At 48.9% G+C, this 12,196-nt stretch overlaps 2 protein-coding genes across 3 annotated transcripts in view; both read right to left on the bottom strand.

Annotated features, from left to right (window-relative positions):
- The window catches only part of RUFY2 (RUN and FYVE domain containing 2), a 34,834-nt gene extending 32,829 nt beyond the window's left edge, over positions 1–2,005 (bottom strand). Inside the window, exon 1 of one of the 2 annotated variants that reach the window (XM_049790496.1) lies at positions 1,834–2,005. In XM_049790496.1, the coding sequence (XP_049646453.1) occupies positions 1,834–1,963 (130 nt within the window). In that variant the 5' untranslated portion in view covers positions 1,964–2,005. The remainder of the gene's footprint in view (positions 1–1,833) is intronic. The other variant, XM_049790495.1, reaches the window with a different exon arrangement.
- Positions 2,006–7,182: 5,177 nt separating this feature from the next.
- Positions 7,183–12,196, bottom strand: part of DNA2 (DNA replication helicase/nuclease 2) — a 30,551-nt gene continuing 25,537 nt past the window's right edge. Inside the window, exons 19-22 of the mRNA XM_049764554.1 lie at positions 12,008–12,097; positions 10,532–10,714; positions 9,398–9,544; positions 7,183–7,346 (exon numbers count right to left, since the gene is read on the bottom strand). Of these exons, the coding sequence (XP_049620511.1) occupies positions 7,278–7,346; positions 9,398–9,544; positions 10,532–10,714; positions 12,008–12,097 (489 nt within the window). The 3' untranslated portion in view covers positions 7,183–7,277. The remainder of the gene's footprint in view (positions 7,347–9,397; positions 9,545–10,531; positions 10,715–12,007; positions 12,098–12,196) is intronic.

Here is a 12,196-nt window from a genome sequence, read left to right as displayed (position 1 = left end):
ATAACACAGCAGGTAGGGTGATTTTTGCCTTGTACCTGGCTGACCTGGGTTCAATCCCCACCATCCCATATGGTCTCTCGAGCCTGCCAGGAGTGATTTCTGAGTGCAGAACCAGGAGTAATCCGAATGCCACAGGGTGTGGCTCAAAACCACACGAAAAAAAAAAAAAGAAAAAAAAAATCGCTCCTGGCTTAGGGAACCATGTGGAAAACCAGAGATCAAACCCAGGCCCATCCTGGGTCGGCTGCATGCAAGGCAAATGCCCTACCTCTGTGCTACCTCTTTGGCCCTGCATAAAACTTTTACAAAGGTGAGTGCAGCAGAGGGAAGATAATTCGAGTGGTAGAGAACAAGCCTAGTACAAGTAAGGCCTTGACTACCAAGACTGGGACTGAGAATCTCCTCCAGCTGCTGTGTAGTCTGGTGATCCCTGGTGATGCACTGGCTGGTGCCAGTCAGACCAGTCAGGCCAGTCCCTGAGGCCCGTGGGTGTGGCCCCCATTAAAAATAATAATCATAAACAAAGGAAAGGGCACACAATCAACCCAGATTCAATCTCTCCTTCTTCTATGGGCCCCCTCACCAGCCAGGAAGAACTCTGAGCACTGCCAGGCAAGACCCCAAAGCAAAACAAAACAAACAAGAAGGGTGAAAAGTGTTTCCTTTGGAAGATGAACAATGAAAATAATTTTTTTTATGTTCTGTGTTTCCATAGCAGTTGATTCAGGCACAAAAAGTTTATTTCCCTCTTCTACAACTGAAAAATTAGGGCTGGGTTTCAGACATAACCTGTATTTGATCCCTTGCACTGGAAAAGAAATGTTTAGGTCTCTAATTACAGAAAAATACATGAGTACATAAATAACATCACTGAGAGTTTTTTGTATTTTGATGCAAAGTCTCTCTCAGCTGAAAATATATTTTATGGACTGGAGATATAGAACAGTGGGTAAGACATTTCTTGCACGAAGTCGAGTTCCACCTGGGTTCCATCCCCAGCATCCCACGCAGTTCCCCAGCACACCAGGAATAATTCCTGGATGCAGAATCAAGAGTAACCCTGAGTATCTTCAAGCATGGCTCAAAAACAAAGAAATAAATAAATACGTAAAATAAAATGCATTTTCTTAAAACCACGTAGGGGTTTTTTCCACTCTAGAGAATGCCATGTTATTCTGGGGTGAAAGGGGTTGGATTTTTCGGTCACACCAGGCAGCACTCAGGAGTTACTCCAGGCTCTGCACTCAGAAATCACCCTGGCAGGCTTGGGGGACCATATGGAATGCTGGGGATTGAACCTGGGTCTGACTAGGGTTGGCCTCATGCAAGGCAAATGCCCTACAGCTGTGCTAACCGCTCTGGCCCTGAAATTTCAAGTTTTATTTATTTATTTATTTATTTACTTTGGATTTTGGGTCACACCCGGCAGTGCTCAGGGATTACTCCTTATTCTACACTCAGAAATCACTCCTGGCACGCTCGGGGGACCATATGGGATGCCGGGATTTGAATCATCAACCTTCTGCATGAAAGGCAAAAGCCTTACCTCCATGCTATCTCTCCGGCCCCCTGAAATTTCAAGTTTTAAAAATAACTCTACAAGTGCCCTAGAAAATGAAAACCAGTTATAAGCATGTTGAAAATATAAAAAAAAATCAAACATACTTTTCTAAATCATTTCTAAAGACTAGCCATTAAAAACAGTAACACAGTGAAATATTTTCTCCCGAGATAAAACTAAGCAGTCGTTTCAGGTACAAAGCAACAGCAACTATGACCTTGAAAGCTGGAGATTTGAAGGCAGTTTAAGAATCTTTCCCAGTTCTCGACTACCTTTCAGACCGTGCTTCAGACAATGCTCCATCACCACGAAGAACTGCTGCAGAGGCGGGTAGTCGGAGTCCAGCGTCCGGCCGAAGCTCAGTGCAGACTCGATGAGCCCCTTGATGCTCAGTTTTGCCATGTTCAGCAGGTTGGCTCGCTCCACGGCAGTGGGGTCTTTCGCTGCTGGAAGCACAAGACAAGGGTCCGACCCGCTGGCCAGGCACCGCATTGAGAGATACCACCCAGTCTCCCTAAGTAGCTGTGAGGGTTCGAGTTGACACCCACGTCAGCACTGAGAGTCCAAGACCACCTCCGGTAATGCAAGGTGAAAAAGGGAGTTGACTCAGTTAACTGAGATCCAAGACTCAAGGGCCTCGAGTCAAATCTTTGAGCAGTTTATATAGAAATCAGTCCAATCATTTCATTATAGAGATGTCTTAATCAATCACTGATTTTTCTGGCTCAACTTGGTTCTCAGGGATACTCTAATTCAAACCCTGGCTGTCGAGGGAGCCTTTTTCCAAGCTCATTCAATCCCTAGTTCCTTATTCCTGGAGGGAATTTGGTTTTATTTCTGAATTAACTCTCTCTCTGGCTTCAGCCAGGAGTGGAATTTTTTTTTTTTTCCGGTCATACCTGGCTGCCTGGCTCTGCACTCAGAAATCACTCCTGGCAGACTTGGGGAACCATATGAGATGCCAGGATTTGAATCACCATCCATCCTGGGTTGGCCTTGTGCAAAGCAAAAGCCTACTGCTGTGCTATCTTTCTGCCTTCCCCCCCACCCTTTATTTTGGTTTGTTTTTTTCCAGAAGTGGAAAAGTCCACTTTGCTAGGATTTGGGCTCCTCTTAGTCTAGAGATCTTTATCATGGATTTATGGGGGAATCTTGGTTCTTACAGTAACCAACACTCTGCTTTTTCTCATCAGGTGTTGGAGATAAAATACCATCATCACTTCAGCCAAGATCTGTCTTACTCTCAAGATGCTGCAAGCTCTCTGTATTTATTGTGCTTGTGTTATTTCATCAGAGCTTTAGGTTTGTTGGGGGAGAGGGTGGTACACCCCATTGGTATTCAAGGCCCATCCCTTCCCTGTGCTCAAAGATCACTCTGAGGATCTCTTTGGGGAAGCTTTGGGGACCATCGGTGGTACTTTGGATGAAACCTGGTTGGCCACATGCAAGGTAATCAACTGCCTTAACCCCTGGATTATTGCTCTGGCCCTTGTTTTTTTTTTGGGGGGGGTCACACCCGTTCAGGGATTACTCCAGGGTCTGCATTCAGAAGTTGGTCCTGGCAGGCTCAAGGGACTATATGGGATGCCGGGATTCGAACCACCTTCTGTTGAAATCTGCTGCATGCAAGGCAAAAGGCCCTTCTGCTGTGCTATCTCTCTGGCCCCGTGGCCCCTGTTCTTTAATGGCTCTCTGTGGAGATAATTTGAGTTAATGATCAGGTGGAAAGAAGGTCAAAGAATGACATCTGGCAATAAAATGTAGTTAAGGGGTCTGAGGAAAAGCACAAGGAGTTAAGATGGTTGCTTTGTTCACAGTCAACCCTAGTTTGATCCTAACTGCCACATAGGTTCACCTGAGCGGAAGTGGACCCCCACACTCCACCAAAAAAAAAAAAAAAGTAATTAAAATTCTAAGATTGGTGGGCCGAAGAGATAGCATGGAGGTAGGGCATTTGCCTTTTATGCAGGTCATTGGTTCCAATCCCGGCATTCTGTATGGTCCCCCGAGCCTGCCAGGAGCAATTTCTGAGCCTAAAGCCAGGAGTAGCCCCTGAGAGCTTCCGGGTGTGACGCAAAACCAAAAAAAGAAAAAAAAACAAATTCTAAGATTGAGTAGGAATGAAAAGTACAAGTAGTAAATAGGACTTGCAGCCGACCTGGGTTCAAGAACCAGCATCCCACATGGCCTCTTGCACACTGCTAGGTGCAGAGCCAAGAGTAAACGGAGCACCACACAGGGAGTTGCCCACTGCAAAACAAAACAAAACAAAACTAAACAAAACTAAAACAAAAAAAAACCCTCTAAGTTCCCAGTGTCATCCATAACAAAATGTGACAGATAGGTAGAAAACCAACTAAGGCACAGGAGAACTGATTAAATTATTTTGGGGTATGTTGTTTATTGGGGGGGGGGCCTTCACCTGTCACCCTAAGGTCTCCCTGTCCTTTTGCACAACTGGTTCAGTTGTCAGGTTAAAAGATCCATTTTGTTTGCATTTACTTTGGGGCCTTCCCCTAGCTGTGCTTCGGGCTAATTCCTCCAGGAGGAGGAAGGGGATCCCTAGGACAGATAAGGACAGAAGGAGGGTTGGAGCCCGGCTGGCCCTGCACAAAGGGTGGGAGCCTATTTCTCCTGTCCAACAGCTGCACTTTAAAGCTAATTCTCAATTGGTATTTTTCAGTCAGTCCACTCAAAGCATGATTTGACGCCCGGATCGGACACTCAAAAGACAGTCAGTCGGGATGTCACACATCACATGTCAACCCTCCTCCCCAGCTCCCAGGAACCGGTTCAGAAGCACCGAGTCTAGCATGAGTTCCTGATCTCCGGCCAGGTCCCAGTGGCCCCCAAGGGTCCATCCGTCCTCCCTCCTTGCCTGAACAAAAAGGGGGGGGGGGTGTCCTTGGGGCCTTCGAAGCAGTAAGAGCCCAGCTCTGCCCTGGACGGAAAGGCTCAACAGTGCGCAAACCAACAACGACAAAACAAAGCCTGCAATCATGATGCGCACAGAAAGGCATCCATGAATAAAAATAAAATGCAGAATATAAGAAACAAGAACCTCAGCTGCAGGACCTGGAACTGGGAGGACAGTCTCCCCAACGCTCCGTGTCTGCCAGGACCCCAAGCTCCCCATCCTCCAAGGACAGTCTCCCCAACACTGCGTCTCTGCCAAGACCCCAAGCTCCCATCCTCCAGCGCCCCGTCTTCTGGGACCGAGGCGCTGGGGGCCCCTTGCTGCTCCCTCACCCCCAGGGGCCCCGCGATGCGGACCCCGGCTGGCCACTGCGCAGGGACAGAGGGAGGCCTGGGCCCCGGGTCCAGTCCGGGCACCCCGCGGGGGAGAGCGACGCCCCGGCCGGCCTGCCCACCCGCCAGGCCCGGGCAAGGGCGCGCCGGAGATCGGGGCGCAGCCGGGCCCAAGCCGGGGACCCCCCACCCCAGGGGCCCCTGTGCGCCCCGGCGCCGCCCGCACCTACCCATGGCCGAGCTGGACGCGGCGCAGGCCGGCCGGCCGGGACAACCAGCGCCCCGAAGCGCGTCGCACCCGCGGCCACAGCGCTCCCCGCGGCCGGAGGATGCGCGCCAAGGCCCGGCCCGGCCCGGCCTCGGGGTCCCCGGCCCGGAGGGAGCGCGATCGCGGGGCGCAGGGAGCTCGGGGTCGGGTCTGGGGCGCGCGGGGAGCCCCGAGGCCGCTCCCCAAACCCACACCCAGCCACCAGCCCCGGCCCTGGTGAGCACTGAAGGCGTTTGGGGGCCCCCCGTCATCAAGCAATACAGACACACATCAGTTGGGACACAGATACAGAATAAAGCAAAAACATAAATCAAAATAAGATAGACTATCATAGATACACACCAGTTGATTATAGATACATAATAAAATATAAAAATATAAATTATAATATAGATAATATATCATCCATAGTATATAGAACATAAAATAAAATCACTCCTGGCAGGCTTAGGGTTCCCTATGGGATGTGGTGGATCAAACCTGGGTCATCCCCATCAAGGCAAGTGCCTTTCTTTCCCACTGTACTGTCTTTCTGGCCCTAGGCTTAAGGTATAACATAGTTCATAAAACAGAGGGATGAAATTCTCAGTTGTTGGGTTGTTTTTTTGGTTTTTGGGTCCCACCCTGCAGCACTCAAGGGTGACTCCTGGCTCCATGCTCAGAAATGGCTCCTGGCAGGCTCGGGGGACCCTATGGGATTCGAACCACCGACCTTCTGCATGCAAGGCAAATGCCTTACCTCCATGCCCCTCTCTGGCCCCTCAGTTGTTCTTTTTCCGTTTGTTTTGGGGCCACACATGGCAGTGCTCAGAGGTTACTCCAGGTTCTGAGCTCAAAAACCACCCGGCAGTCTCAGGAGAACCAGATGGATGTCAGGGATGGAACCCAAGTTGGCTGCCTGCAAGGCAAAGGTCTTCCCTCCCTGCTGTGCTCTTACTCAGGTCCCATCACTCAATTTCTGTCACCACTGGAAAAACCTGGTGCAGACCCCCAAAGTTAATTGTTTTCAGTATTAATCACTGACACAGTAAGTGGGAAACAATTTATTTGATAAAAAATCCGTTATGGTTTAAAAAATAAATACTTAAAAGTCTTCTTTTACAAGAAGATGGCTACACAGAATCAATGGTTCATCGACATCAATCACCACAATTATTTACTTGCTGAGGTAGATTTTTACAAAACACAAGTAAAAATAGGGATGCATCATTTTAAAAATAAAAGCAGATTGTATTCGTAGGGACTGAGGAAAAAGGGAAGGAGGGAGGGAGAGATATGAGAGGGAGAGAGATGAGTAAGATGCTCAAGGGGTGAGGAAAGTTCATACCTCAGGAGGGTGATATGGGCAACGGACCACAGACCCAGGCAACACTATGCCAAGACAGAGAATTTTTTTTTGTTTTGGGCCACACCCAGCGGGGATCAGGAATCACTCCTAGCAGACAGAGGGGACAATATGGGATGCTGGATGGAACCCAGATCAGCAGCATGCAAGGCAACAGCCCTACCCACTGTGCTAGGGCTCCAGCTTCCAGGGTATACCTTTTTAATTGGTCATATCTGCAAATAGAAAATCTCTTCTCAAAAGAAGTTGTATACCCAAACCTTCGATGTAGGAAACATTATAGTGGGAGAATAAAAGGAATCATAACTGAAGTAGAAGGGACCTTTCTGTCACTAAAATGATGGTAAACTGAGGTAGCTAGAGCAATAGCACAATGTGTAGGGCATTTGCCTTGCATGCAGCCAATCAGGGTTCGATCCCTGGTACTCCAGATGGTCCCCTGAGCCTGCCAGGAGCAATTTCTGAGTGCAGAAGTGACCTCTGAGCACCGCTAGGTATGGTCCAAAAACCAAATTAAAAAGTTGACTTTATGGGGCTGGGCGGTGGCGCTAGAGGTAAGGTGCCTGCCTTGCCTGCGCTAGCCTTGGACGGACCACGGTTCGATCCCCCGGTGACCTATATGGTCCCCCAAGCCAGGAGCGACTTCTGAGCGCATAGCCAGAGTAACCCCTGAGCATCACCGGGTGTGGCCCAAACCCCCCCCCCAAAAAAAGTTGACTTTATATCCCAAAAATGGCCTTTGATTGAGTTATCGTCACAGTCTAATCCGGCACTGTCTTATGCCATCCAAATCATGAGCAGGGAAGGAAAAAAGGATCGCGTCAGCAGAAAAACTTGAGGCTGGAAGGATGAGGTTAACTTCTCTGAGAATCACTCAAGATGTGGCAAAGACTGTCTTGCTCTCCTGGTGGAAGGTCAATGACGTAGAAGAAATTAAGGAAGATGCATTTGAACACAATGTGGAATTTCACAGAACACATACGACCAACACTTGGGCAGAGCAGGAGAGAGAGAGAGAGCAGAAGCAAAGGCCCTGGACAGACCAGAGTTCAATCCTAGACACCCCATGTGGTTCCCAGAGACCACTGGGTCTGAGTTGTCTCCCAGAAACCCCCCAAAAGGGGAGAAGGTGAGTTTTCACTAAAGAGCACGCCCTATGTATATGCCCAACTAAAGGGGAGGCACCGCACAGGTGGACAAGCGTCACACCCGAATGTGGGAGCACTAACAGCCAAGTAGATGTGCAACAGTCCAGATGTGTAACAATATCAACAAGAACGGGAAACGGAGGAGAAGGGAGAAAGACAGGAAAAAAAAGGGAAGAAGAGATCTTGTTTATTTTTGCAATGCCCAGGATTAAGCCCAGGGCCTCACTCCAGCAAAGAAGATGCTCTACAGCTGAGCTAACATCCCCAAGCACTATAAATAAAGTCTTTTTTTTTTTATTTTTATTTAGTTTTTGGCCCACACCCGGCAGCACTCAGGGGTTACTCCTGGCTCTGATCTCAGAAATCGGTGTGTGGTTGATTGGATTGTGGCCCAAAACCCCGTGATCCCTGAGCCAGGAGTAACCCCTGAGCACCACCAGGGTGCCCCAATACAAAACAAAGGACTGCACAAAACAGAAGTACTTCATGAATTAAAAATGGGGCCAGCCGGGAAGGTGGCGCTAGAGGTAAGGTGTCTGCCTTACAAGCGCTAGCGTAGGACGGACCGCAGTTCGATCCCCCGGTGTCCTATATGGTCTCCCCAAGCCAGGGGCGATTTCTGAGCTCATAGCCAGGAGTAACCCCTGAGCGTCATACGGGTGTGGCCCAAAAAACCAAAAAAAAAAGAACAAGAATTCACTTTAGGGGCCGGAGAGACAGCATGGAGGTAAGGCGTTTGCCTTTCATGCAGGAGGTCATCGGTTCGAATCCCGGCGCCCCATATGGTCCCCTGTGCCTGCCAGGAGCAATTTCTGAGCCTGGAGCCAGGAGTAACCCCTGAGCACCGCCAGGGTGCCCCAATACAAAACAAAGGACTGCACAAAACAGAAGTACTTCATGAATTAAAAATGGGGCTGGTGGGTCAGAGCAGTGGAGCAAGCAGTAGGACATCTGCCTACATGCGCTGACCAAGGACAGACCCTGGTTCAATCTCCCGGCATCCCATATGGCCCCCCAAGCCAAGAGCAATTTCTGAGCGCAAAACCAGGAGTAACTCCTGAGCATCGCCGGGTGTGGTCCAAAAACCAAAAACCGAAAAAATAAAACAAAAAAAAACAAAAAAAAGTGGGGGGGCTAGAGCGATTCCACAGCAGTAGGGTGTTTGCCTAGCATGCAGCCAAGAACGACCCAGGTTCGATCCCCAGCATCCCATGTGGTGCCCTTAGCCTACCAGGAGCGATTTCTGAGCACTGTCAGGTGTGGCCCAACCCTCCTCCCAAAAATGAATTGAGAGAGAAAAAACACCCCATATTTTCAGAGACTCAGATCTCTGAATCAGGCCTATAGAAAACATCAGAAACTGAGTTGTTTTTTTTTTTTTTTTTTTTTTTTTGTGGTTTTTGGGTCACACCCGGCAGTGCTCAGGGGTTACTCCTGGCTCCATGCTCAGAAATTGCTCCTGGCAGGCACAGGGGACCATATGGGATGCTGGGATTCGAACCGATGACCTCTTGCATGAAAGGCAAACGCTTTACCTCCATGCTATCTCTCCAGCCCCCAGAAACTGAGTTTTAATTTACACAAAATACATTAAGTACTCTCAAAAGTGCCATCAGGGAATTGGAGAGATGGTACAGCGGGTAGGGAATCTGCCTTGCATCCGCCAACCCAATTCAATCCCCAAATCCCATCTGGTCCTTGAGCACTGTCAGGAGTGATTACTAAATGCAGAGCCAGGAGTAAGTCCTGAGCACTGCCGGTGTGGCCCCCACCCCGACCCAAACCGCAGCGGAATCCATGTGACCAGAACTCAGCTAAAAGGATATGAGCTTCTCCGACTGGAGATGCTGGAGCAGCTTCTTCAAGGGGGGGTAGCGGCTGAGCGAAGACAGGCCCCCCAGGAGGATCAGCTTATGCTTGGCCCTGGTAATAGCCACGTTGAGGCGCCGCCAGTCCTTCAGGAGTTCACCCAGCTGCAAGAAATACAAGTTTTGTTTGTTTCCATTTCCGTCCGTCATAAGAGTTTGTGCTGACAAATAATATTATTTGAACCCTTTTCTCCTTTTAAAGACTGTGAGGGAGGGACCTGGGGGAGCAGTCCAGATTTCCTATGTCCAAGGCCTTGTGTTTAAACCCCAGTACCCAAAGAAAAAAAAACAGCAAAAGCCCACAGACTGCAAAATACCGTTTATCGGCCTACTTAAAATTCGAAAAAAAACTGGAAAAGCATGCTCACAACGCCAACTATTTCATCTTGAGTGTGAAATCAAAGCCGTGATTTTAAATTACTAATTACATACAATAAAAATTAGAACCATATCTATCTACTGTAGCATTGTTTAAAACAGTAATAAAAACCTGGAATAGGGGCCATATAGTTTGTAGGGCATTTATTTGCCTTGCATGAGGCCAACCTGGGTCCAGTTTCCAGCACCTCATATTGTCCCCGAAGATCTCACCAAGAGTGATCCTGGAAGGCAGAGCCAGGATTCAAACCCTGAGAAATGCTGGGCTTTGGACTGGAGAGATATCACAGTGGTAGGGCATTTACTTTGCACACACCTGACCCAGGACAAACAGGACGCACAGTGGTTCGAATCCCAGCATCCCACAATGGTCCCCAAACCTGCCAGGAGCGATTTCTGAGTGCAGAGCCAGGAGTAATCCCAGAACACTGCCGGGTGTGACCCAAAAACCGAAAACCAAAAAAGAAAAAAAAGTGCTCTAGGGCCCGGAGAGATAGCACAGCGGCGTTTGCCTTGCAAGCAGCCGATCCAGGACCCAAGGTGGTTGGTTCGAATCCCGGTGTCCCATAGGGTCCCCCGTGCCTGCCAGGAGCTATTTCTGAGCAGACAGCCAGGAGTAACCCCTGAGCACCACCGGGGTGGTGTGGCCCAAAAACAAAAAAAAACAAAAAAAAAAAGTGCTCTAAACTTGCACAGAGAATATGGTTCACTTACAGTCCCGTCCTTATTATTCCTGACAAAAGACACCAGGATGATGCTCTTGTCTCTCCCCTGGTACTTGTCCACCGTGTTCACTTCGACCATCCCCAGAGAACTCTGGGACAGAAAGTCGGTGATGATCTTCAGCTGCTGCCGGTACGGGGCGATGATCCCAATGTCGCCGGGGTGGCATCCGGCCTGCATCATTTCAGAAAGGACACGATTCAAAGACAAACGCCTGATTTTTCGGTCTTACTAAATCTACTAAGTCATGCACCCATAATAAAAGCTATACTAAATTTTCTAAAGTTCTGGGGCTGGTGCAATAGTACAGCATGCCTTGCACACAGCTCACCCAAATTGGATTCCCAACATCCCATATGGCCCTCTGAGCCTTCCAGGAATAACCCGAGTGCTGCCAGGTGCGGCCCAAAAACCAAAGAGAAAAAAGTTATTGAGGGCCAGAAAGATAGGTGATCGTACTGCTGGCTTCAAATGGAGAATTGGGGACCAAAATGAGGTAAGGCGTATGCAAGGCAGGTGCCCTACCTGCTAAACTCTCTCTCTCTCTAGCCCCAAGGCCAGTTTCTAAGTTCGTTGTGTTAGGATCCGAGCTGACACCTGGAAACCACCTCTGGTAATGTCAGGTGCAAAAGGGAATCTATCTGGCTAGCCGAGGCCCGAGCCTCATCCAACCAGGGAGTCTTGACAAGGACCCGAGGCAAATCTTCGAGCACTTGATATAGACATCACAAGCAGTCACAGTCCCATCATTTCATTGTCATCGTGTACATACCTTAATGAATCACTTATTTTTCTGACTCATCTTTGGTTGTCGAGGGATACTCTGATTTGAACCCTGGCTGTCAAGGGAGCCTTTTCAGATGGAACTTTCCAAGCTCACTCAACCCCTAGTTCCTTATTCCTGGAGGGCCCCATCTTTGGTTTTATTTCTGAGCTAATTCTTTTTCTGCCTTCAGCCAGGAGTGAAAAAGTCCGCTTTGCTTGGGTTTTGGCTCATCTTGGTCTAGAGTTCCTTCTCATGGACTGGGGGGGGATCTTGGTTCTTACGGCTGCACTCTGGATTTTGTTGAGAGGTTGGGGATTTGGAGGCCATACCTGGCAAGGCCCAGAGACTGCTCCTACACAGAGCTGAAAATCCAACCTGGCCTCCTACATGCAAAGTCCGTGCTCAGCCCCTTCAGCTCCTTCCCCAGCTGCATTCAAACATTCCATTACACTGTGCTTTAACTGACAGTGTTCAGTTCTCAAAAGTCACGCTATTTTCTTTTTGTGTGTGTGTGTGTGGTTTTTGGGTCACACCCGGCAGTGCTCAGGGGTTATTCCTGGCTCCAGGCTCAGAAATTGCTCCTGGCAGGCATGGGGGACCATATGGGGCGCCGGGATTTGAACCAATGACCTCCTGCATGAAAGGCAAACGCCTTACCTCCATGCTATCTCTCCGGCCCCAAGTCACGCTATTTTCAATACCTTGATAAATATGGAAGTGAGGAAAACAATGAGTTTGGCTTCTGTCCTATTGCTCACGCCTCCTTTGTCGACTTGTTCTGGTGCTGGAACCTGAATAAAAAAATAAACAGCAGGGGCTAGAGAGATAGTACAGAGGCAGGGTATTTGCCTTGCACACAGCTGATCCAGGAAGGATGGTGGTTCGAATCC

This window comes from Suncus etruscus, chromosome 17 (genome assembly GCF_024139225.1).
Source record: "Suncus etruscus isolate mSunEtr1 chromosome 17, mSunEtr1.pri.cur, whole genome shotgun sequence".
NCBI lineage: Eukaryota > Metazoa > Chordata > Mammalia > Eulipotyphla > Soricidae > Suncus > Suncus etruscus.
This window is presented reverse-complemented; position numbering and strand designations above follow the sequence as displayed.